This window comes from Pseudoliparis swirei, chromosome 12 (assembly GCF_029220125.1).
Source record: "Pseudoliparis swirei isolate HS2019 ecotype Mariana Trench chromosome 12, NWPU_hadal_v1, whole genome shotgun sequence".
Lineage (NCBI taxonomy): Eukaryota > Metazoa > Chordata > Actinopteri > Perciformes > Liparidae > Pseudoliparis > Pseudoliparis swirei.
Genome location: NC_079399.1, coordinates 2,198,164 through 2,225,352, shown reverse-complemented (window position 1 = coordinate 2,225,352; position 27,189 = coordinate 2,198,164). Strand labels below are relative to the sequence as shown.

The window sequence follows — 27,189 nt, the reverse complement described above, 5'->3', positions numbered from 1 at the left end:
AAGAGAAACACAACCGTGTCTCTGTGTGTGGAAAGGAGGGGGGGATGGGGGGGGGGGACACAACAACTCTCATCTGCATTAGATTGTCCATGAGATGACCTGGAGGCGGGGTCACATGGAGGCGGGGTCACGTGGAGGTGGGGTCATATGGAGGCAGGGACACGTGGAGGCGGGGTCATATGGAGGCGGGTTTATATGGAGGTGGGGTCACGTGGAGGCGGGGTCATATGGAGGCGGGGTCACGTGGAGGCGGGGTCACATGGAGGTGGGGTCACGTGGAGGCGGGGTTATATGGAGGCGGGGTCACGTGGAGGCAGGGTCATATGGAGGCGGGGTCACGTGGAGGCAGGGTCATATGGAGGCGGGGTCATATGGAGGTGGGGTCACATGGAGGCGGGGTTATATGGAGGCGGGGTCACGTGGAGGCGGGGTCATGTGGAGGTGGGGTCACGTGGAGGCGGGGTTATATGGAGGCGGGGTCATGCTGGTGGTGCAGGTGGTGGAGGGACGGCGTGACACTCGTCGACTGTGTTCTTATTTTCCGGATTCTTTCCAGCGTATTTGAACGTTTCGTTTCTTTTCATCTCTAAAAACAATCAAAACAACGGATTTAAAACACATCGTGATGATAAAGCTCTGAAACAGGAAGTGATGTCACTGGTGTCCTGATCACGTTAATAAAGTTTAACTTCTGGGGAATTTACTTTGTTTGGTTTTATTTGTCACATAAATATAAATCATGATAGTTACTTTAAATATCAGTACTTGTTCAAATGCAGCTGATAAAAAATATATTACATATATATATATATGTAATAAAAATATTTATCCAAATATTTTTTTTTTTAAATGTATCAAGAATGTGTATATGTATATACATCTAAATGTATTTAAAAATATATATTTGGATAAATATATTTTTTAAGACATTTTACAATTTATTTATTTTATACATTTGATATATATATATAAAATCTAAATCTTTTATACATACAAAATGTATCAAAGATTTTTTTATATATTTTGATATATATATAGAAATCTAAAATATATATATATATTTTTTGATGTATTAAAATATATTTAAACAATTGCTATTGTTGTATTTCTTGGTTTGAATCATGTGTCATTATTAAAGTATTCGGGGTGTTCTCCTTCCTCTCGAGTCCTGCGTCTCCTCCAGGGAGCGAGATGGAAGCAGCTCTGGGTCTCATGCAGCCGGAGGAGCAGCGAGCTGATTGGTTCATGCGTCAGCGCCACGGAAACCAGACGTCAGGCAGGTGTGATGAGGACGGAGGAAAGGAAAGGAAAGGAGGACACGATAACGATGACCAAAGGAAAGGAGGACACGATAACTAAAGGAAAACAACTTTTCAGATCAGTTTGTGCAGAAACCACGAAAGTCCTCTTTAGTCCTCTTTAGTTCTCTATAGTCCTCTTTAGTTCTCTAGAGTCCTCTTTAGTTCTCTAGAGTCCTCTTTGGTCCTCTTTAGTTCTCTCTAGTCCTCTTTAGTTCTCTTTAGTCCTCTAAAGTCCTCTTTAGTTCTCGTTAGTCCTCTTTGGTCCTCTTTAGTTCTCTCTCGTCCTCTTTAGTCCTCTTTAGTTCTCTCTAGTCCTCTTTAGTTCTCTTTAGTCCTCTAAAGTCCTCTTTAGTTCTCGTTAGTCCTCTTTGGTCCTCTTTAGTTCTCTCTAGTCCTCTTTAGTCCTCTTTGGTCCTCTTTAGTTCTCTCTAGTCCTGTTTAGTTCTCTTTAGTTCTCTTTAGTCCTCTTTAGTTCTCTTTAGTCCTCTAAAGTCCTCTTTAGTTCTCGTTAGTCCTCTTTAGTTCTCGTTAGTCCTCTTTAGTTCTCGTTAGTCCTCTTTAGTTCTCGTTAGTCCTCTTTAGTCCGGGTCTGTCTGAAACCAGGAGAACCACAACACAGAGACAAGGACCCGTGTGGCCTTCATGCTCGACGTGGACATGCCGCCGCTACTCAACGCCAACAAGTCATTTCACGTCATTCTTTAAGTCTTATTCCCTAAATAAATGTTAGATGATCCCAAAAGTCCGATAGCATCCAGAGGTCCTTCAGGAAGTGATGTCATCCGGAGGTCCTTCAGGAAGTGATGTCATCCGGAGGTGACCAGGACATTCACCTCCGGAAGGAGACCGAAGAGGTTTTATTTATCATTATATTTATATTAATTTAACGTTAATTTACCTTCGAGAAATGATCGACTGGAAGTGAATGACTTGTTGTGTTTGAAGCCGTGTGTGTGTGTGTGTGTATGTGAGTGTGTGAGTGTGTGAGTGTGTGTGTGTGTGTGTGAGTGTGTGTGAGTGTGTGTGTGTGTGAGTGTGTGTGTGTGAGTGTGAGTGTGTGAGCGTGTGTGAGTGTGTGTGTGAGTGTGCGTGTGTGTGAGTGTGTGTGAGTGTGTGTGAGTGTGTGTGTGTGTGGGTGTGTGTGTGTGTGAGTGTGTGTGTGTGAGTGGGTGTGTGAGTGTGTGAGTGTGTGTGTGAGTGACGTAAACATCCAGGCACTAGGACCTACTCTCAGGCGGGACCCGGTCAGCCAGGGGGCCCCCGGCACGCTGCCGGTGGCTGGTACAACAGACCCCGTGACGCGGCTGGTCGCAGCCCGGCGTCGGACACTTGCTCTCCTTCTTCTCCCCCCGGGACGAGTCTGGAGAGGACGGGGGACGGAACACAGAAACAAGATGTGTGTGTGTGTGTGTGTGTGTGTGTGTGGCCTCAAGATGAAGTCGAGGTCTACGATGGTTCAGGGAATCACACGTGAGGAGTTGGTCCGCGACGAGGAAGAGGCCGCCCTCTGAGACGCAGTTTGTGGAATATTTCTCTCATTTGGCACGATGCCAGTCACCAACGCGGCCGCTAGCGTAGCTCGCTAACTTAGCTAGCTCGCTAACTTAGCGACGGTCCAGATGTGACGATACCTGACGTGTTTTTATTCTCGTCAGCCTGGAGAAAGGAAACGAGTTTGTCTCGTCTCTGTGGCGAGGTCGACCTCGTAGGAAACCCTCGGCGTCGCGGCGTCAGAGCGCCGCCACTGAAGCTGCCTTCAGCTGCGCGCAGTCGGCCATTTCATATTTACACTTCATAAGGACTTGTGCGAAATGTGATTTTAAAAGGCCGAACATGTTACGTGTGTATATGTGTGTATTACATGTGTGTATTACTTGTGTGTATTTCATGGCACATATGAAGCGAGAGAGAAGTGGAGGAGCAGGACTCTTCAGGCCATCCTCACACGTGATAGGTCGAAAGTGACATCGCCGTACACGAGGTTGTCTTGTGATTGTCTTCATTCTGATATTTTACTCTGAAGGTACAACTTTTGTCTGGGAGTTTTTTTCCATTTTTTATATTAATTTAGCAATTAATTTGATAAATATAAGTGTGAGTTTAATGGAAAACACCAAACTGTCTGGTGAACCTAAACTTTCGTCTCCTGCGGCTCCTGAAATAAAAAATAAATAAAGTGTTTGGCGTTGCCGATGTTGTGGATTTGAGGATCATATTTATCCAAATATTTCTTTTTTTTTAAATGTATCAAGAATTTTGATATGTATATATATTAATATTTATATATATATATATACATATATATATATATACATCGAAATGTATCAAAAATGTAATAATAAAATATTTGAATAAAATATTTTTTAATTCATTCATTTTTTAAAATTAATATATTTGGATATATATATATCCAAATATATTAATTTAGAAAAAAATTATGAATTAGAAAATATTTTATTCAAATATATTTTCCTCAAATAATGAAAATAATTTTTTTGGTTGAAATTTCATTTATATATATATATATATAAATGAAATATCACTAAAAAAAAAGTTTGTCATTATTTGAGGATCAGCCGCCGCCTCGTCGTCCTCTGCGCTAACGAATGCCGATGGGGGGGGGGGGTTTAGAGAAAGTAGGCCGCGGCTAGCGTCCTGCAGACATCGTCATTACTCATGTCCGACCGGCCGTCTGAGGGCTGTTTTAACAACATAAGCTGCTGTCAGACGGAAACCGAGCGTCTTAAAGAAAAGAAACGGCGTCGCTCCCCGGCGCCCGTTAACGCCCCGCCGGCCGTGAGCGACGGAGGGATTCACAGCGGAGAGCCGAGGGGTCAGAGAGGTCGTTAAAGTTCTACAGTTATGAGGGTTGTTATCCGGCCACGGCTGATCGCCGGTGGCTGCTGCAGTGCGGAGAGTTACAACGAGAGCTAAACGCCCTCCTCGCTGACCTGGGGTCAGATCGAGAGGTCGGCCGTGTTTTCCTGCTAATTGTTCCTCTTTGCATCACGCGTGACGCGTGATGCAAAGAGGAACAATTAGCAGGAAAACACGATTAAAATGCGGTTAAAATGTAAAATATCTGAATACAGTTTATGACTTACTGGTATTGCAACACATTTCTTTTAGCTACACACGCACACACACACACACACACGACTGGCTGAACTCAATCTGCCTCTGGGCGTCCAGCCGTCGTCGAGGTAAAAATAGTCCTGGCATAAAAATAAAAAAAGGAAGAAAAAAAACCTCCCAGACAAAAGTTTTACCTTCAGAGTAAAATATCAGAACGGAGACAAAATGTTCACCGAGCGACTCGGTTAGAAGTTTGGAGTCACGAGACAATCTGGTGTTTTACATGAAAACTCAAACTTTTATTCATCAATAGACTGAGGAGGTTATAAATAATGATGCTTATAGTAAGTATTAATGTAGTTCTTCTTGTGGCTCAAAGGAAGGCCAGTTTTAGAGCTTCTCTCACCAGCATAACTGTTTTCAGCTGCGCTCACATCAAAAGGGCTTAAAGGGTTTTCTACCCCTCCGCTCGTCTTCTAAGGCGATAACACAATGTACCATGAGAACACTGGAGATGGGCCTCTACACACTATGTAGAGACTAAACACCAGAGAATAGTCATCTCCACATTAAATATGGGGAAAGTATTTATGATTCATGTAATGTTATCTTCATTGATAAAAGCCGTGCTTTACTTTGAACAATAAGGACATTTCTACGTGACTCCAGACTTTTGAACGGTCGTGTACGGCGATGTCACTTTCGACCTATCACGTGTGAGGATGGCCTGAAGAGTCCTGCTCCTCCACTTCTCTCTCGCTTCATATGTGCCATGAAATACACACAAGTAATACACACATGTAATACACACATGTAATACACACATATACACACGTAACATGTTCGGCCTTTTAAAATCACATTTCGCACAAGTCCTTATGAAGTGTAAATATGAAATGGCCGACTGCGCGCAGCTGAAGGCAGCTTCAGTGGCGGCGCTCTGACGCCGCGACGCCGAGGGTTTCCTACGAGGTCGACCTCGCCACAGAGACGAGACGAGCTCGTTTCCTTTCTCCAGGCTGACGAGAATAAAAACACGTCAGGTATCGTCACATCTGGACCGTCGCTAAGTTAGCGAGCTAGCTAAGTTAGCGAGCTAGCTAAGTTAGCGAGCTAGCTAAGTTAGCGAGCTATCAGGGCATTCCTACCTGACCCCAGCCTTCTGAAGGTCGTGTAACTGATATCTCGACGTGTGTAAGTCGGTTTTCCCCGCTCACCTTTGGGGTAGTACGCCCTCTTCAGCCCGTCGTGGTGCATCCTGGACTTGCGCTCCTCGCCGGCGCAGCTCAGCCGGGAGCCGTGCTCGCCGTGGCCCCGGTGGTGGTGGTGGTGGTTGTCCCGGCGGGGCGGCGGGTGCTCCGGGGCCACGCGGTCCCTCGTGACCTTGGCCCTCTCCGACTCCATGGCGATGGCCTTCTCCAGCAGCGACAGGTTCCCCTTGGCCATGTCGAAGGTCTCGTCCGAGCGGTCGGACGCCACCGACGTGGTGTCCTCGTCGCCCTCCTGGCTGCAGCTGGTGGGGTAGCCCCGCGACGCCGCCGGGCTCAGCTGCTCCTCCAGCTTCATCAGGTTCACCATGTCGGAGTAGCTGCGCTCCAGAGAGCGCTGCTCCTCCTGGGCGCTCTGCTGGCAGCTGTCGTACCTGAGGCAGAGCGGGGAAGCTTAGCGCCGCCGCCGAAACCTTCACTTTCACTATTCACACCAACAACGCCACTCCTCGGGACTCTGGCAGAGATTTCTTGAATCCTGAATAAAACCTCGCCCCCCAGATTGTCATGTGGCGAGAGCATCTTCTCCACAGATGGCATCTCCCAGCATGCACAGAGGCGTTTATTGCATTATTCTCCGAAAACACCGGAGGGCGTACAAAGAAAACTGGACTGTGAAGAATCAGAAAGACAAAGACTGGAGACGGCAAAATGCCAGAAAACAAACTCCTCGATCACGAGGAGAGATGCTTAATATCTGTAAATTAATATCTCGCCTTCATGGAGTTATTATTGTCTTTAACGTTAAGTATTGAATGCGTTATAAACAAAAGAAGGTTGGTCTAAAATATCCACTGACGTGAAGAGATTTCAGACCACTGCTTTATGGTCTCTGCTTCTATACAACCAGAGGAGTCGCCCCCTGGTGGTCAGGAGAGAGAATGCAGCTTTAACATGTGAAGCATAGACTTCTATACAACCAGAGGAGTCACCCCCTGGTGGTCAGGAGAGAGAACGCAGCTTTAACACATGAAGCATAGACTTCTATACAACCAGAGGAGTTGCCCTCTGGTGGTCAGGAGAGAGAATGCAGCTTTAACACATGAAGCATTGACTTCTATACAACCAGAGGAGTCGCCCTCTGGTGGTCAGGAGAGAGAATGCAGCTTTAACACATGAAGCATTGACTTCTATACAACCAGAGGAGTCGCCCCCTGGTGGTCAGGTGAGTGATTTCTAGTTTTAAAGCAGTTGACTGTGACATCACGCGGTCCATTGGGTCGTTCTGCTCATACGGGTCATGCCTTTGATGTGCCGTACCTGTTGAGGTGGTGCGCCCCCTGGTGGTCCGTTGGCATCTGCAGCTGGTGGTGCAGCGCGTGGAGCGCCGGGTGGTCGCACGCCTGCGTCTCGCTGAGTTTGCGAGCCAGATCGAAGCACTGGTTCCTCAGGCACTCCAGGCTGCTGAGGCACACCTCCTCCTCGCTCTCCCCCGCCCGGCCCCTCCCCCCCCCGCCGGCCCGCCCGTTGGCGTGGGCGATGTCGTCCAGCATGGCGCCCTCCGGGTAGCCGTCCTCGGGCAGCATGGCGCCGTGTCCCTGCGCCAGGAGCTTCAGGGAGTCCACCGTCTCGCGGACCACGTCGCTGTCCAGGTCCACGCTCAGCCCGCCCTTCCGGCGTCCGCGGCGCCCGCCGCCGCCGTACTCCTCGTCATCCTCGTCCTCGTCCTCGCCGCCGCTGTTGGACGAGTTGCTGTTCATCTCGGACTCGGTCATGGCCTGGTAGGCGGCGTCGTCGGCGATCTTCCCCAGGTTGAGCAGCGACTTGGCGACCAGCTCGTCGTAGTTCTCGCAGTCCTCTCCGGCGACGCCCACGCCGATGGCGCCGTGGGCGTGGTTGTTGTTGTTGTTGTTGTCCTTCTGGATCGGAAGGAGCTTCGATTGTCCGCCGGGTTTGTAGTGAATCTCGACTGGAGAGAGAGAAACACAACGCTCAGACGTCCGCACGCAAAACAACTTCACATGAAGGAACACAAAGGATTCATCTGAATAACGATCTGAAACACCCTCACGCTGAAACACCCTCAGACTGAAACACCCTCACACTGAAACACCCTCAGGCTGAAACACCCTCACACTGAAACACCCTCACCCTGAAACACCCTTAGACTGAAACACCCTCACACTGAAACACCCTCACCCTGAAACACCCTCACACTGAAACACCCTCACCCTGAAACACCCTTACACTGAAACACCCTCACACTGAAACACCCTCACCCTGAAACACCCTCAGACTGAAACACCCTCACCCTGAAACACCCTTAGACTGAAACACCCTCACACTGAAACACCCTCACCCTGAAACACCCTCAGACTGAAACACCCTCACGCTGAAACACCCTCAGACTGAAACACCCTCACACTGAAACACCCTCACACTGAAACACCCTCACACTGAAACACCCTCACCCTGAAACACCCTCAGACTGAAACACCCTCACACTGAAACACCCTCACACTGAAACACCCTCACCCTGAAACACCCTCACACTGAAACACCCTCACCCTGAAACACCCTCAGACTGAAACACCCTCACACTGAAACACCCTCACCCTGAAACACCCTTACACTGAAACACCCTCACACTGAAACACCCTCACCCTGAAACACCCTCAGACTGAAACACCCTCACCCTGAAACACCCTTAGACTGAAACACCCTCACACTGAAACACCCTCACCCTGAAACACCCTCAGACTGAAACACCCTCACGCTGAAACACCCTCAGACTGAAACACCCTCACACTGAAACACCCTCAGGCTGAAACACCCTCACACTGAAACACCCTCACCCTGAAACACCCTTAGACTGAAACACCCTCACACTGAAACACCCTCAGACTGAAACACCCTCACACTGAAACACCCTCACCCTGAAACACCCTTACACTGAAACACCCTCACCCTGAAACACCCTCACACTGAAACACCCTCACACTGAAATACCCTCACACTGAAACACCCTCAGACTGAAACACCCTCACACTGAAACACCCTCACCCTGAAACACCCTCAGGCTGAAACACCCTCAGACTGAAACACCCTCAGGCTGAAACAACTTCACACTGAAACACCCTCACCCCGAAACACCCTCAGGCTGAAACACCCCCACACTGAAACACCCTCACACTGAAACACCCACACACTGAAACACCCTCACACTGAAAAAAAAGAAATGGAAAAAAACACCCTCACACTGAAACACCCTCAGGCTGAAACACCCTCACCCTGAAACACCCTTAGACTGAAACACCCTCACACTGAAACACCCTCACCCTGAAACACCCTCAGACTGAAACACCCTCACACTGAAACACCCTCACCCTGAAACACCCTCACACTGAAACACCCTCACCCTGAAACAGCCTCAGACTGAAACACCCTCACCCTGAAACACCCTCACACTGAAACACCCTCACCCTGAAACACCCTCACACTGAAACACCCTCAGACTGAAACACCCTCACACTGAAACACCCTCACCCTGAAACACCCTCACACTGAAACACCCTCACCCTGAAACACCCCCAGACTGAAACACCCTCACCCTGAAACACCCTCAGACTGAAACACCCTCACCCTGAAACACCCTCAGACTGAAACACCCTCACCCTGAAACACCCTCACACTGAAACACCCTCACACTGAAATACCCTCACACTGAAACACCCAACCCTGAAACACCCTCAGGCTGAAACACCCTCAGACTGAAACACCCTCAGGCTGAAACACCTTCACACTGAAACACCCTCACCCTGAACCACCCTCAGACTGAAACACCTTCACACTGAAACACCCTCAGGCTGAAATACCCTCAGACTGAAACACCCTCACACTGAAACACCCTCAGGCTGAAACACCCTCACACTGAAACACCCTCACCCTGAAACACCCTCACACTGAAACACCCTCAGACTGAAACACCCTCACACTGAAACACCCTCAGGCTGAAACACCCTCAGACTGAAACTGGAGCTTCTCCTCCTCCCGGCCGATGAGCTCCTCCTCTGTTTACTCTCGTGAACGACAGAGCGGCGCTAAGCGAAGCGCTCGCTATGGATGATGGGTGACGGAGAACGGGCGAATGAGAGCAGAGGAGACGGGAAGAGGGGAGGAGGGGAGGAGGAGAGGAGGGGAGGAGAGGAGGGGAGGAGGAGAGCTGGGGAGGAGGGGCTCCGATACGGGATGCCATAAATATTCTCGGGAGGAAAAGTCGAGGCGGAGAGAGAGAGGGAGAGAGAGAGAGAAAGAGAGATAGAGCGTGTCACGCGTCCGCCAAGACCAGGAGGCAAATGGGGACGGGGAGGAGGAGGAGGAGGAGGAGGAGGAGGAGGAAGGGTGGGAGTTAATAACTCAGCAGAGCTCCTATACCGATTATTCGTGAAGCGCTGTCAGAAGCGATTGAGGACAAGAGGGAGGAAGGGAGGGAGGGAGGGAGGGAGCGCAGAGCATCTGGTCGACCACGGCTCATAGACTCTCCTCTCTCCTCTCTCCTCTCTCCGTGTTCCCTCTCCTTTCTCCTCTCTTTTCTCTCCTAAACCAGGAGTTAGGCCACTAAACAAGGAGTTAGGCCACTAAACCAGGAGTTAGGCCACTAAACAAGCAGTTAGGCCACTAAACAAGGAGTTAGGCCACTCAACAAGGTGTTAGGCCACTAAACCAGGAGTTAGGCCACTAAACCAGGAGTTAGGCCACTAAACAAGGAGTTAGGCCACTAAACAAGGAGTTAGGCCACTAAACCAGGATGTAGGCCACTAAACCAGGAGTTAGGCCACTAAACAAGGAGTTAGGCCACTAAACCAGGAGTTAGGTCACTAAACCAGGAGTTAGGCCACTAAACAAGGAGTTAGGCCACTAAACCAGGAGTTAGGTCACTAAACCAGGAGTTAGGCCACTAAACCAGGAGTTAGGCCACTAAACAAGGAGTTAGGCCACTAAACAAGGAGTTAGGTCACTAAACCAGGAGTTAGGCCACTAAACCAGGAGTTAGGTCACTAAACCAGGAGTTAGGCCACTAAACCAGGAGTTAGGCCACTAAACAAGGAGTTAGGCCAATAAACCAGGAGTTAGGTCACTAAACCAGGAGTTAGGCCACTAAACCAGGAGTTAGGTCACTAAACAAGGAGTTAGGCCACTAAACAAGGAGTTAGGTCACTAAACAAGGAGTTAGGCCACTAAACAAGGAGTTAGGCCACTAAACAAGGAGTTAGGTCACTAAACCAGGAGTTAGGCCACTAAACAAGGAGTTAGGTCACTAAACCAGGAGTTAGGCCACTAAACAAGGAGTTAGGTCACTAAACCAGGAGTTAGGTCACTAAACCAGGAGTTAGGCCACTAAACAAGGAGTTAGGTCACTAAACCAGGAGTTAGGTCACTAAACCAGGAGTTAGGTCACTAAACAAGGAGTTAGGCCACTAAACAAGGAGTTAGGCCACTAAACAAGGAGTTAGGCCACTAAACAAGGAGTTAGGCCACTAAACCAGGAGTTAGGCCACTAAACAAGGAGTTAGGCCACTAAACAAGGAGTTAGGCCACTAAACAAGGAGACATTTAAGTGAGTAATGTTAACTCACCACGCTGACGATGCTGCTCCTCCTCTTCGTCATCCTCATCGTCCTCCTCGTCGTCACCATCCTCCACTTCTTCCTCCTCCTCATACATCCCCTCCTCCTCGTCCTCCTCCTCCTCCTCCTCTTCCTCCACCCGCCGTCTTTTCATTGTCGCGCCCGTTCGCTCCTCCTCCTCCTCCTCCTCCCCCTGCTCCTCGTCGTCCTCCGAGAACTCGTCCTCCACGTCCCCATCTTCGTCGCCTTCCCTCTCCGTCTCCTCGTCCTCCTCCTCGTCCTCCTCCGCTACCTCCCCTCGCTCCTTCCCTCCCGCCGCCACCTTCGCGGCGGCTCCGTTCCCGTAGCGGTTGTGGGCGGCGGCCTCCGGCGGCCCCTCCCCCGCGGCGCCGGAGGGCCTCCTCTTGTTGGCCGGCTCCGGCGGTTGTTTCTCCAGAGCCTTCCTCTTCTTGGCGAGCGGGCAGCCGTAGACGCTGCGGGGACACCACGCACGCCGTCAGCGGCCATCTCGGTTTCTCTCCTCGCGTGCTACTTGACCTCCGCGACCTCCGCGAGGAGGAGTAGGAGCCGCCTCACGCCGCTCTGCTATGAACCCGAATGTCTTCCTTCTGATCATTAACTGCAACAGAGAAGCGCCTCATATTCCACCGTGCCTTGTTTCCTCTCCTCTGATTGGTCGGTGGAGGCTGTAACTGGGAGGAGCCATGCCTCCTCTCTTGCGCAATTTAATTTATAATGCTTGCAAATAAATTGGTGTCGTTTCTGATTAAAACACTTAACCATATATATTTTATGACCCCTAAATACTTTCACGAGTACATAAAGCCGATAACCGTCGAGATCAACAAACAGTATGAAAGTAAAAACAATAGAAATGTCTGACTTTGATGTTTCTATTTTTAGCCTTTAACTTTAACAACATTAACCGACCGAAATGTAATAAATTAAATGTCTTTCTGTTGTTTTAAAGATCAAAGAGAAAAGCTTGTCTGCACATAAATAGTGAAAAAGGTCAAAATGTATTGTTATAATCTGGAGGGAAGACCAGGACCAGGACTGGGACCAGGACCAGGAGCGGGACCAGGAGCTGGACCGGGACCAGGACCAGGACCAGAACCAGGACCAGGACCAGGACCGGGACCAGGACCAGGACCGGGACCAGGACCAGGACCGGGACCAGGACCAGGACCAGGACCAGGACCAGGACCGGGACCAGGACCAGGACCAGGACCAGTGCCAGGACCAGGACTCCCTCTGATGTGGTCCAAGTGTTAAGACCCTGGAGTGGATGAGGAGGAGAATCAGCCTCAAAAAAATAAAATCACCCAAAGCTTATTCAACCAGGGCCTCAATTACGCAAATCCCATAATAGTCATTAACTGTTGGAGGAATTCTGTTTTAATTGCTCTAAAACAGCAAGCACAATTATACACGGCTATAATGAGGATTTTAGGAAATCAATTAAGTCTATTTCCATATGAAAGAGATTGCTTCGTGTTCCTGAGGAGGCGACGCTGAGAACGCGGCGTGGCACGGAATAAATAAAAATAACATTTAGTCGTTACAACAATTACTTTTTTCTTTTAGTGCCAATTATTATCATCCTGGTTCTGAGCTGCCTCCACATGGATCACCAGTCGCCTCCAGAACATTCCTGAGAGGAACTCAACTGTACAGTGAAGCTCCTATTTTCACGTTTACAGGAGCCACAAAGTCTTGTTTTGGTAAAAAAAAAGTAGTAGAAAGTAGTCGTGGATCATGTTACGACGATAAGGCCCAAAATGCCGAGCTCCCCGGTGTTGTGTGGACTTTTGTTTTTCCAAAGCCAGATAAAAAGAGAAGATAAAGCCAATAAACAGACTAAAGTTACCTTAATTACAGGATTATCATCTTCACATTTGTAGAAAAACAGATGCTTTCAGAGAATTTGACTTAAGTGGCTGCAAATGCCGGAGGCCCTCACATTGAGCCCTGTGGAACGCCACCACTCGGAAAACAGAGACAAACAAGACGGTCCGCTTTGAGAGAACTCTGTTTGTGGACGTGCTGCTCTTTGTATTGTTTGGTAGGAATATGATTTCAGTTAGAAAAAAGGCAAAAAAGTCTGAGGTGTTCAGTGTCGCCTCAGTAAATATCAATTAAAAAGGAAATAAAAGGGGGGAAATGTATTTGTTTACATTATATTAATAAGAAAATGTGTTCATAAAAAGACAGATATAACATTTCCTATAATCTAATCAATTACATTAATGTGTTCGCTGTTTAGTAATCCAGAAATAAAGACAGATTAATCATTTGGAATTGGAGAGAGAGAGAGAGAGAGAGAGAGAGAGAGTGAGAGAGAGAGAGAGATAGTGAGAGAGAGAGAGAGAGAGAGAGGAGAGAGAGAGAGAGAGAGAGAGAGAGAGAGAGAGAGAGAGAGAGAGAGAGAGAGTGAGAGAGAGAGAGAGATAGTGAGAGAGAGAGAGGGAGAGAGAGATAGTGAGAGAGAGAGAGAGAGAGAGAGAGAGAGAGAGAGAGAGAGAGGGAGAGAGAGATAGTGAGAGAGAGAGAGAGAGAGAGAGAGAGAGAGAGAGAGAGAGAGAGTGAGAGAGGGAGAGATAGTGAGAGAGAGAGAGAGAGAGAGAGAGAGTGAGAGAGAGAGAGAGAGAGAGATAGTGAGAGAGAGAGAGAGAGAGAGAGAGAGAGAGAGAGTGAGAGAGTGAGAGAGAGATAGTGAGAGAGAGGGAGAGAGAGTGAGAGAGAGAGAGAGAGGGAGAGAGAGTGAGAGAGAGAGAGAGTGAGAGAGAGAGAGAGAGGGAGAGAGAGTGAGAGAGAGAGAGAGTGAGAGAGAGAGTGAGAGAGAGAGAGAGAGAGAAGAAACGGTGGTTACATCATTTTCATTCACCACATAACACCACGTCGTACGCTCCATCAAGATAACGCACACACACAGACACACACACACAGACACACACATCTCCTCGAATGAACCCTCCATCTTTACCTTATAGCTTGTCTGTGTCTGTGTGTGTGTGTGTGTGTGTGTGTGTGTGTGTGTGTGTGTGTGTGTGTGTGTGTGTGTGTGTGTGTGTGTGTGTGTGTGTGTGTGTGTGTGTGTGTGTGCGTGTGACCTCAGCCACCTTGCTGTCTCCCGCCAATTAAAATTCTCGTGGTAATTAAAGCAGATCAGAAACGAGGGAATGCTGCAGACAAGGGCGAGAGACTATGCATGGTAATTATGTGGAGCGAGAGAGAGAGAGCGATGTGAGGGGGTGGGGGGGGGGGTCACATGTCACATTTTCTCCCCAGACTAAAGTGATCCGCTGCAGCCTCACTCAGCAGAGGGGATCACTCACCGGATCGACTCGTCTTGTCTGCCTTATATTTGAGGACGAGGACGTGTGTCCTGATTGGTCGACAGCAGACGTCGTGTCGTCAGCCAGTGACGCTCGTTTGTTGTGTTTCTGTTCGCCTCTATAAGTGCTTTGTTCGCCCAATTTAACCTCCGACACCTGGACGTCCACGACTGTCTCAACAAGGACAGCCCATTGTCTCTCTAGGCGCTCTATTGTCAATAATGACCTCTATGAGGACACCTGCAGTCCATTATCGTGTTTATATAAAGTCCATTTATGTCTCTACATTGACACTTGGAGTCTATTACTGTCTTTCCTATGATATATAGTGCATTATTGTTTTATGAGGACACCTGGAGTGCATTATTGTCTCTTAAAGTTCCATACTATCACCAAACCGATGCCACAAATAGAGGCTGTGTTTAAAATACACTTTTAGTGTGTGGTAAAGGGTGAAGCATCAGCCCTGTTGCTATGGTTACCTGCAGTTTAATATACCTTGAGCTCTCATTTAGACTGCGCTCGAGGCTGACACCTGTCAGCCAATCAGAAACGGGTGTTTTCTAATCAATGTTTTTTCTTTTCTAATCAGGGTGGACCACTGAAGTGAAACGTTCAATTCATCCAATTCTGATCAACTTCATTCCACTTCTTCAGTCATGAAAAGAGGAATTTAAATTAGTAACTCAGACGGCAGAAGAATATTTAAATATTATCAAGTTTTTTTTTAAATGAGCAGAGTGAAGCGACATAAATATCAGCTGCAGTGTGATAGAGGGGGGGGGGGGGTATATAAGACATTGGGTGGTGGCAGTGAGACAAATAGAGGGGGGGGGGGTACGGGGGGGGGGGGTGTGGGCGACACGATGTTCACATCCTATAGTAGCGGTTGCCATGGGAGACAGGCTGCATCCCTCCTGGTCCTCATACTGCAGCATCCGCACGGTGCTGTCGCCATGGTGACATCCTCCAGAGAGAGAGAGAGGGAAGGGGACGGGGGGATGAAAGAGAGAGAGAGAGAGAAAGAGATGGTGGATGAGGGGGAATGAAAGAGTGAGAGAGAAACAAAGAGAGGGTGGAAGAGAGAGACAGAGCGAAAGAGAGAGAGACAAAGAAAGGTAGGAGAGGAAGAGACCCCCCCCCCCTCCCCCATGCGCAGCACGCACTGTGTCTCCAGAAGTCATGGATCCCAGCAGGGTGACGATGTGACGGAGCCTCGTGTGGGAGCCAATCACAGCGCTCCTCCTAGTGTGGGAGCCAATCACAGCGCTCCTCCTAGTGTGGGAGCCAATCACAGCGCTCCTCCTAGTGTGGGAGCCAATCACAGCGCTCCTCCTCGTCAGCAGATTCCTGAACTGATCCTCCAGGTTTATCTTCCACGTTTAAAAAGACGGTCTGACATCTCCAGACCGTCTGATTGGTTTTGGATCGTGACGTGAGCTCGTTATGAGAAGACGACTCGTGTGAAGCCCCGACCAGCCAGCCAATCACACACAGTTGTTTTATTGTTGTTATTGTTCTATGTTTGTTTTTGTTTATGTTGTTATTGTTTTATGTTTGTTATTGTTTTATGTATATTATGGTCTGTTAAGGGATGACAGATGATAATTAGCTGTGTAGCGACAATCTGGTCCAGAGCATAATAATAATGTCAAATTTTTTTTAAATTAAAAATAATAATTAAATCCTATTATATTTTGACAATTTGATTATACTGTATGTTCTGTATATTTATCTTGTGAGTTCCACATAAAAACATCCACAACTAGAACGGGCACTCGGTAGAGCGCATACCTTCGCAGATCACAAGATTGGGCATTGAATTATGAACATGTTGGCATTAGTTGCATGGCAATTGGATAAAAAATGACCGTGCTATGGTAAAAAGAAGATTTTGACCTATCCATGACCTTTACCTTGACCTTTGACCCGATTGATCCCAAAATCTAATCAAATGGTCCCCGGATAATAACCAATCATCCCACCAAATTTCATGCGATTCAAGAAGATGTTGACCTTTTCATGACCTTGACCTTTGTCCCGATCGATCCCAAAATCTAATCAAATGGTCCCCGGATAATAACCAATCATCCCACCAAATTTCATGCGATTCGGTTTAAAACTTTTTTTGTTATGCGAATAACACGCATACAAATAAATAAATAAATACACGGCGATCAAATCATAACATTCCGCATTTTCAATGCAAAGGTAATGATTTATGTTTGACTTGATTGCGCAACATGCCGGGGGAATCGTACCTGCGGTGTCGGGCGTACTTCCCGCTGACGTGACCGCTGCCATCGCAGCCCGGAGTGGGACAGCTGGGGAGGAAACACACGCTGGTCAGGAAGCAGGAAGTAGGAAGCAGGAAGTAGGAAGCAGGAAGTAGGACGTAGGAAGTAGAAATACTACCACATGTGAATCTGTCGGTGTTTCTGGATTATTTAGTATTATTTATTAATGAAAGTGTCAAATATCAGAAAACCAGGAGAGAAAAGTTTTATTTTCTAACGGAAGTTCGGTCCCAAAAAGAAAAAGTTCCGCGTACACGAAACCAATCGGTTGCATTTCGTTACGATTTTTAATTTCTAAACTAATTGAAGTTTTGGATTATTATTTAAAGATTATATAAATATGCCCACGCCTGAAAACATGAATATAAACTATATTCACGAGGCAGATTGTTTTAATGAATACAAACAACGCTCATAACGATCGTATTTAAATAATCTCCCGTTGCGTGTCACGAACTCTTATCATGTCCATGTTATTGCATTGAGTTTAATATGCATTAATATTATTATGTATTAATTAATATATATTGTCGAGGGCCTGAACACAACACAGTCATTCAGGTTTAAGGGTTTTGTTTTTGTTTTTCCGTGTAAGATTTGGAGCTCTGAGTCACTCTGCAGACCGGCCAACACACACACACACGACCTCTGACCCCCCCCTCACACACACACACACACACACACACACAAACAGCTCCACCCGACGTCACCTGATCTCGACACCCTGTTCACTGGAAAAATAAAATGAGAACTGCACCGTGATAAAAAAAAGGTGAAGATTTGACATCACGTGTGCAGAGAGAGGAGGAGGAGGAGGTGAGGAAGATAAGAGAAAGAAGGCATGGACATGAAAGTGAGAGGAAGAGGGGAAATAACGGCAACTAGGAAGAAGAGGAGGAGCAGGAGGATGAAGAAGAAGGAGATGAAGCTGCGAGAATGAGGATGAATACATGATGAGAGAAAGGGAGAGAGAGACAAAAAAAAGGAGGAACATGGGAAGGGAGTTAAAATGAGAAAGGGAGAAAGAGAAAGAGAGTGAGAGACAAGGAAACAGGAGGAAGAGGAGGGACAGAAAAAAACGGGATGAGGAGAGAGAAAGGAGGAAGAGCAGAGGGAGTAAAAAATATAACGAGGAGAGAGAGAGGAGGAAAAAAGAGGATGAGGAGGAGAGGAAGTTCAACCATAATGAGGAGAGAGAGGAAGAAGAACAGGAGGTAGAGGAGAGAAAGAGAAGGGGAGAGAGGATGAAGAAGAGGAGGAGGAAAACATAATGAGGAGAGAGAGGAGGTAGAAGAACAGGGGGAAGAGGAGAGGGAGCAAAAACTTGATGTGAAGGAAAGAGAGGAGGAAAAAGGAGGAAGAGGAGGCGGTTCGTTCAAGGTGAGGCAGCTCATCAATCAGTGTTGGAGCGGAGACTGATCGTGTTGTGGTATTGATCGCAGCTCTGTGTGTGTGTGTGTGTGTGTGTGTGTGTGTGTGTGTGCTCACCAATCATGCTTAAAATTCCCAAGATGCATCAGTGCAACCGTAACCTCAATAAGCTGTTGCTTTTATCCTTTTTCTTTCAGCTTGTTTGTTTTCTCCGTGGAGAGAAACTTGTTTCCAAAGCAACTGAATGTTTCCCTCAGTAAGTTTCACGCCTTTAAACAAAGGTACTGTGTCTTTAAGTCAACACGACTTTAAACAAAGGTACTGTGTCTTTAAGTCAACACGACTTTAAACAAAGGTACTGTGTCTTTAAGTCAACACGCCTTTAAATATACGTACTGTGTCTTTAAGTCAACACACCTTTAAATATACGTACTGTGTCTTTAAGTCAACACACCTTTAAATATACGTACTGTGTCTTTAAGTCAACACGCCTTTAAATATACGTACTGTGTCTTTAAGTCAACACACCTTTAAATATACGTACTGTGTCTTTAAGTCAACACACCTTTAAATATACGTACTGTGTCTTTAAGTCAACACACCTTTAAATATACGTACTGTGTCTTTAAGTCAACACGCCTTTAAACAAAGGTACTGTGTCTTTAAGTCAACACGCCTTTAAACAAAGGTACTGTGTCTTTAAGTCAACACGCCTTTAAATATACGTACTGTGTCTTTAAGTCAACACACCTTTAAATATACGTACTGTGTCTTTAAGTCAAAACACCTTTAAATATACGTACTGTGTCTTTAAGTCAACACACCTTTAAATATACGTACTGTGTCTTTAGTCAACACACCTTTAAATATACGTACTGTGTCTTTAAGTCAACACGCCTTTAAACAAAGGTAATGTGTCTTTAAGTCAACACACCTTTAAACATACGTACTGTGTCTTTAAGTCAACACACCTTTAAATATACGTACTGTGTCTTTAAGTCAACACGCCTTTAAATATACGTACTGTGTCTTTAAGTCAACACGCCTTTAAACATACGTACTGTGTCTTTCAGTCAACACGCCTTTAAACATACGTACTGTGTCTTTAAGTCAACACGCCTTTAAACATACGTACTGTGTCTTTAAGTCAACACGCCTTTAAACATACGTACTGTGTCTTTAAGTCAACACACCTTTAAACATACGTACTGTGTCTTTAAGTCAACACACCTTTAAATATACGTACTGTGTCTTTAAGTCAACACGCCTTTAAACATACGTACTGTGTCTTTAAGTCAACACGCCTTTAAACATACGTACTGTGTCTTTAAGTCAACACGCCTTTAAATATACGTACTGTGTCTTTAAGTCAACACGCCTTTAAATATACGTACTGTGTCTTTAAGTCAACACGCCTTTAAACATACGTACTGTGTCTTTAAGTCAACACGCCTTTAAACATACGTACTGTGTCTTTAAGTCAACACGCCTTTAAATATACGTACTGTGTCTTTAAGTCAACACGCCTTTAAACATACGTACTGTGTCTTTAAGTCAACACGCCTTTAAACATACGTACTGTGTCTTTAAGTCAACACGCCTTTAAACATACGTACTGTGTCTTTAAGTCAACACGCCTTTAAACATACGTACTGTGTCTTTAAGTCAACACGCCTTTAAACATCGGTACTGTGTCTTTAAGCCAACCCGCCTTTAAACATACGTACTGTGTCTTTAAGTCAACACGCCTTTAAACATACGTACTGTGTCTTTAAGTCAACACGCCTTTAAACATACGTACTGTGTCTTTAAGTCAACACGCCTTTAAACAAAGGTACTGTGTCTTTCAGTCAACACGCCTTTAAACATACGTACTGTGTCTTTAAGTCAACACGCCTTTAAACATACGTACTGTGTCTTTAAGTCAACACGCCTTTAAACATCGTGCTGTGTCTTTAAGTCAACACGCCTTTAAACATACGTACTGTGTCTTTAAGTCAACACGCCTTTAAACATACGTACTGTGTCTTTAAGTCAACACGCCTTTAAACATACGTACTGTGTCTTTAAGTCAACACACCTTTAAACATACGTACTGTGTCTTTAAGTCAACACACCTTTAAACATATACTGTGTCTTTAAGTCAACACACCTTTAAACATACGTACTGTGTCTTTAAGTCAACACACCTTTAAACATACGTACTGTGTCTTTAAGTCAACACACCTTTAAACATACGTACTGTGTCTTTAAGTCAACACGCCTTTAAACATACGTACTGTGTCTTTAAGTCAACACACCTTTAAACATACGTACTGTGTCTTTAAGTCAACACGCCTTTAAACATACGTACTGTGTCTTTAAGTCAACACACCTTTAAACATACGTACTGTGTCTTTAAGTCAACACACCTTTAAACATACGTACTGTGTCTTTAAGTCAACACGCCTTTAAACATACGTACTGTGTCTTTAAGTCAACACACCTTTAAACATACGTACTGTGTCTTTAAGTCAACACACCTTTAAACATACGTACTGTGTCTTTAAGTCAACACACCTTTAAACATACGTACTGTGTCTTTAAGTCAACACACCTTTAAACATACGTACTGTGTCTTTAAGTCAACACGCCTTTAAACATACGTACTGTGTCTTTAAGTCAACACACCTTTAAACATACGTACTGTGTCTTTAAGTCAACACACCTTTAAACATACGTACTGTGTCTTTAAGTCAACACACCTTTAAACATACGTACTGTGTCTTTAAGTCAACACACCTTTAAACATACGTACTGTGTCTTTAAGTCAACACGCCTTTAAACATACGTACTGTGTCTTTAAGTCAACACACCTTTAAACATACGTACTGTGTCTTTAAGTCAACACGCCTTTAAACATCGTACTGTGTCTTTAAGTCAACACACCTTTAAACATACGTACTGTGTCTTTAAGTCAACACGCCTTTAAACATATGTACTGTGTCTTTAAGTCAACACACCTTTAAACATACGTACTGTGTCTTTAAGTCAACACACCTTTAAACATACGTACTGTGTCTTTAAGTCAACACACCTTTAAACATACGTACTGTGTCTTTAAGTCAACACACCTTTAAACATACGTACTGTGTCTTTAAGTCAACACGCCTTTAAACATACGTACTGTGTCTTTAAGTCAACACACCTTTAAACATACGTACTGTGTCTTTAAGTCAACACACCTTTAAACATACGTACTGTGTCTTTAAGTCAACACGCCTTCAAACATCGTACTGTGTCTTTAAGTCAACACACCTTTAAACATACGTACTGTGTCTTTAAGTCAACACACCTTTAAACATACGTACTGTGTCTTTAAGTCAACACGCCTTTAAACATACGTACTGTGTCTTTAAGTCAACACACCTTTAAACATACGTACTGTGTCTTTAAGTCAACACGCCTTTAAACATACGTACTGTGTCTTTAAGTCAACACACCTTTAAACATACGTACTGTGTCTTTAAGTCAACACACCTTTAAACATACGTACTGTGTCTTTAAGTCAACACGCCTTTAAACATACGTACTGTGTCTTTAAGTCAACACACCTTTAAACATACGTACTGTGTCTTTAAGTCAACACACCTTTAAACATACGTACTGTGTCTTTAAGTCAACACACCTTTAAACATACGTACTGTGTCTTTAAGTCAACACACCTTTAAACATACGTACTGTGTCTTTAAGTCAACACACCTTTAAACATACGTACTGTGTCTTAAGTCAACACACCTTTAAACATACGTACTGTGTCTTTAAGTCAACACACCTTTAAACATACGTACTGTGTCTTTAAGTCAACACGCCTTTAAACATACGTACTGTGTCTTTAAGTCAACACACCTTTAAACATACGTACTGTGTCTTTAAGTCAACACACCTTTAAACATACGTACTGTGTCTTTAAGTCAACACACCTTTAAACATACGTACTGTGTCTTTAAGTCAACACACCTTTAAACATACGTACTGTGTCTTTAAGTCAACACACCTTTAAACATACGTACTGTGTCTTTAAGTCAACACACCTTTAAACATACGTACTGTGTCTTTAAGTCAACACACCTTTAAACATACGTACTGTGTCTTTAAGTCAACACACCTTTAAACATACGTACTGTGTCTTTAAGTCAACACACCTTTAAACATACGTACTGTGTCTTTAAGTCAACACGCCTTTAAACATACGTTACTGTGTCTTTAAGCCTACACACCCTTAAACAATCGTACTGTGTCTTTAAGTCAACACACCTTTAAACATACGTACTGTGTCTTTAAGACAACACACCTTTAAACATCGTACTGTGTCTTTAAGTCAACACGCCTTTAAACATACGTACTGTGTCTTTAAGTCAACACACCTTTAAACATACGTACTGTGTCTTTAAGTCAACACGCCTTTAAACATACGTACTGTGTCTTTAAGTCAACACACCTTTAAACATACGTACTGTGTCTTTAAGTCAACACACCTTTAAACATACGTACTGTGTCTTTAAGTCAACACACCTTTAAACATACGTACTGTGTCTTTAAGTCAACACGCCTTTAAACATACGTACTGTGTCTTTAAGTCAACACACCTTTAAACATACGTACTGTGTCTTTAAGTCAACACACCTTTAAACATACGTACTGTGTCTTTAAGTCAACACGCCTTTAAACATACGTACTGTGTCTTTAAGTCAACACGCCTTTAAACATACGTACTGTGTCTTTAAGTCAACACACCTTTAAACATACGTACTGTGTCTTTAAGTCAACACACCTTTAAACATACGTACTGTGTCTTTAAGTCAACACGCCTTTAAACATACGTACTGTGTCTTTAAGTCAACACACCTTTAAACATACATACTGTGTCTTTAAGTCAACACACCTTTAAATATACGTACTGTGTCTTTAAGTCAACACGCCTTTAAACATACGTACTGTGTCTTTAAGTCAACACACCTTTAAACATACGTACTGTGTCTTTAAGTCAACACACCTTTAAACATACGTACTGTGTCTTTAAGTCAACACACCTTTAAACATACGTACTGTGTCTTTAAGTCAACACGCCTTTAAACATACGTACTGTGTCTTTAAGTCAACACACCTTTAAACATACGTACTGTGTCTTTAAGTCAACACACCTTTAAACATACGTACTGTGTCTTTAAGTCAACACACCTTTAAACATACGTACTGTGTCTTTAAGTCAACACACCTTTAAACATACGTACTGTGTCTTTAAGTCAACACACCTTTAAACATACGTACTGTGTCTTTAAGTCAACACACCTTTAAACATACGTACTGTGTCTTTAAGTCAACACGCCTTTAAACATACGTACTGTGTCTTTAAGTCAACACACCTTTAAACATACGTACTGTGTCTTTAAGTCAACACACCTTTAAACATACGTACTGTGTCTTTAAGTCAACACACCTTTAAACATACGTACTGTGTCTTTAAGTCAACACGCCTTTAAACATACGTACTGTGTCTTTAAGTCAACACACCTTTAAACATACGTACTGTGTCTTTAAGTCAACACGCCTTTAAACATACGTACTGTGTCTTTAAGTCAACACGCCTTTAAACATACGTACTGTGTCTTTAAGTCAACACACCTTTAAACATACGTACTGTGTCTTTAAGTCAACACGCCTTTAAACATACGTACTGTGTCTTTAAGTCAACACACCTTTAAACATACGTACTGTGTCTTTAAGTCAACACACCTTTAAACATACGTACTGTGTCTTTAAGTCAACACGCCTTTAAACATACGTACTGTGTCTTTAAGTCAACACACCTTTAAACATACGTACTGTGTCTTTAAGTCAACACACCTTTAAACATACGTACTGTGTCTTTAAGTCAACACACCTTTAAACATACGTACTGTGTCTTTAAGTCAACACGCCTTTAAACATACGTACTGTGTCTTTAAGTCAACACACCTTTAAACATACGTACTGTGTCTTTAAGTCAACACACCTTTAAACATACGTACTGTGTCTTTAAGTCAACACACCTTTAAACATACGTACTGTGTCTTTAAGTCAACACACCTTTAAACATACGTACTGTGTCTTTAAGTCAACACGCCTTTAAATATACGTACTGTGTCTTTAAGTCAACACACCTTTAAACATACGTACTGTGTCTTTAAGTCAACACACCTTTAAACATACGTACTGTGTCTTTAAGTCAACACACCTTTAAACATACGTACTGTGTCTTTAAGTCAACACACCTTTAAACATACGTACTGTGTCTTTAAGTCAACACCTTTAAACATACGTACTGTGTCTTTAAGTCAACACACCTTTAAACATACGTACTGTGTCTTTAAGTCAACACACCTTTAAACATACGTACTGTGTCTTTAAGTCAACACACCTTTAAACATACGTACTGTGTCTTTAAGTCAACACACCTTTAAACATACGTACTGTGTCTTTAAGTCAACACACCTTTAAACATACGTACTGTGTCTTTAAGTCAACATGCCTTTAAACATACGTACTGTGTCTTTAAGTCAACACACCTTTAAACATACGTACTGTGTCTTTAAGTCAACACGCCTTTAAATATACGTACTGTGTCTTTAAGTCAACACGCCTTTAAACATACGTACTGTGTCTTTAAGTCAACACACCTTTAAACATACGTACTGTGTCTTTAAGTCAACACGCCTTTAAACATACGTACTGTGTCTTTAAGTCAACACGCCTTTAAACATACGTACTGTGTCTTTAAGTCAACACACCTTTAAACATACGTACTGTGTCTTTAAGTCAACACGCCTTTAAACATACGTACTGTGTCTTTAAGTCAACACACCTTTAAACATACGTACTGTGTCTTTAAGTCAACACGCCTTTAAACATACGTACTGTGTCTTTAAGTCAACACGCCTTTAAACATACGTACTGTGTCTTTAAGTCAACACGCCTTTAAATATACGTACTGTGTCTTTCAGTCGAATGAAATGATGATGAAAAAAATAAGTTTCATGTTTTTAGAAAGCAGCTTTAGAATATTTTAAGTCGAGAATAAAAATAGTTTCAAAGAAGTGAACATTAGAACTTCACGGAGTTCCTGCTTCTGTTTATAATCTTTTGTTCTCTTCTTCTTCTACTAATTTATACGTGTTCATCTCTGCAGATTAGCCCCCCCCCCCCCCCACTGCCGAGGTTTCCTCCGCTCGAGGCGGCCATCTTGTTTGCAGTGAGGCGCTGACCCGAGTTCAACCGTAATCTGCTGTCAGTTTAACTAAATGAGATGAAGTGAAGCAGGAGCACACACACACACATGTACACACACATACACACACACACATGTACATGTACACACACACACACACACACACATGTACACACACACACACACACACACACATGTACACACACACACACACACACATGTACACACACACACATATGTACACACACACACACACACATGTACACACACACACACACACACATGTACACACACATGTACACACACACATACACACACACACACACATGTACACACACACACACACACACACACACATGTACACACACACACACACACACACACAGGTCGCGGTGATCTTGAGAAACATTTCTTCCCATGCTGGGTCCTTATGGCTTCTGGCCTGTTTACTTTATGGAATACTTTAAAAGTGTTCATAAAATTCTACAAAATAAAATATGTATTGAATCACATGGTGGAATTTAACCTCCTGTGAAGGTTTGAAGGTACTTTAGCGAGTTGCTAGCTTACGATTTACTATTTTTGCTCGAAAATAACAATTAATGACTTCTATTTGTTTGTATCTGTTTGTTATATTTTTGGAAAATGTTAGAAAGTTAAACTCGTTGTTTCCTTGACACACTGAGGGATGTGAATTAATTAGACGATGAATCCCCCCCCCCCCCCCCCGGCGTGTGTTTTCCTACCTGAACAACTCCTGAGTCACGGCTTCCACGGCGGCTTCAGACGGAGACACAACAAAGAGAATCACGTCATCGCTTCAAGTCAAGTGAAGTTTGTGAAGGAACTCTGAGTCTCCACTTCCTGTTGTTCACCGTGTTTTACACGATGCACATCGGCACCAACGACGCATGTGTTCCTCCGTCAGTGCTGTGAGAGCATCGTCATCGATACTGCTGAAGCCAACGGGCTCCTTCCAGAGAAACTATTGGAGACCCAGCAAGCTTGGTCCCGCCCTCCTGTGCTGTGATTGGCCAGTACTACCTGTGCTGTGATTGGCCGGTACTCGTTGCCTCAACGGTACGGCCCGTTATGCTAGGAGACAAGTTAAAACGGGATATTTTCTTCAACCTAAAAGCCAAAATAGATTTCTTGCAACAACAAGAATCTCCTTTGTGCGCTCAATTTCTGCAACCAGTGTAGCATGAAAGCATGGTGGGATTATCGAACTAGCCAGCGAGCTAACTAGCACTGGAATGAGTGAAATTGAATAACAATGTTTCATCCACACAAGGGGAAGCATGTTGCTGTATCGCCGTGTAGCATGAAGCATGGTGGAACGAGCTAAGATGCTAAATGCGCTCATTCATGAATACGATTCGTTCATATTTCTATGCAGCCTGTGCTCTTGTCGCTGGGTAGAAAAGCACATGACAATCCCTCAAATAATCTGCACAGTAGAGCGGGATTGGGCGGGAAATAAATACACAACGCTGGTCTAAAAGCTTGAACGTACAATGTTAGCATGTGGTGTAGCGTATTCACATTGAGAGAACACAGGAGAGCAGACAGCAGGATGAACGGCTCATACCTCGGACTCCTTTGGATCGCGTGCGATGCCGTTTTTTAACCACATTCACCTCCATCTGAGGAGGAAAAAGGGCAAAAACTGTTGAGTTTCTTTATCGATGCTCAAATAATTAAAAAACAAAAAAAGAGTTGTAAA

The 27,189-nt window shown here is 44.5% G+C and overlaps 1 protein-coding gene across 1 annotated transcript; it reads right to left on the bottom strand.

The window, feature by feature from the left end:
• Positions 1 to 1,859: 1,859 nt before the first annotated feature.
• On the bottom strand, positions 1,860 to 26,359 carry LOC130202987 (myelin transcription factor 1-like protein). Its single transcript, XM_056428885.1, is given in 8 exon segments — positions 1,860 to 1,894; positions 2,530 to 2,661; positions 5,594 to 6,037; positions 6,852 to 7,553; positions 11,221 to 11,684; positions 16,811 to 16,873; positions 26,210 to 26,281; positions 26,349 to 26,359. Coding segments are annotated over 8 exon segments (1,923 nt in total).
• Positions 26,360 to 27,189: the final 830 nt, after the last annotated feature.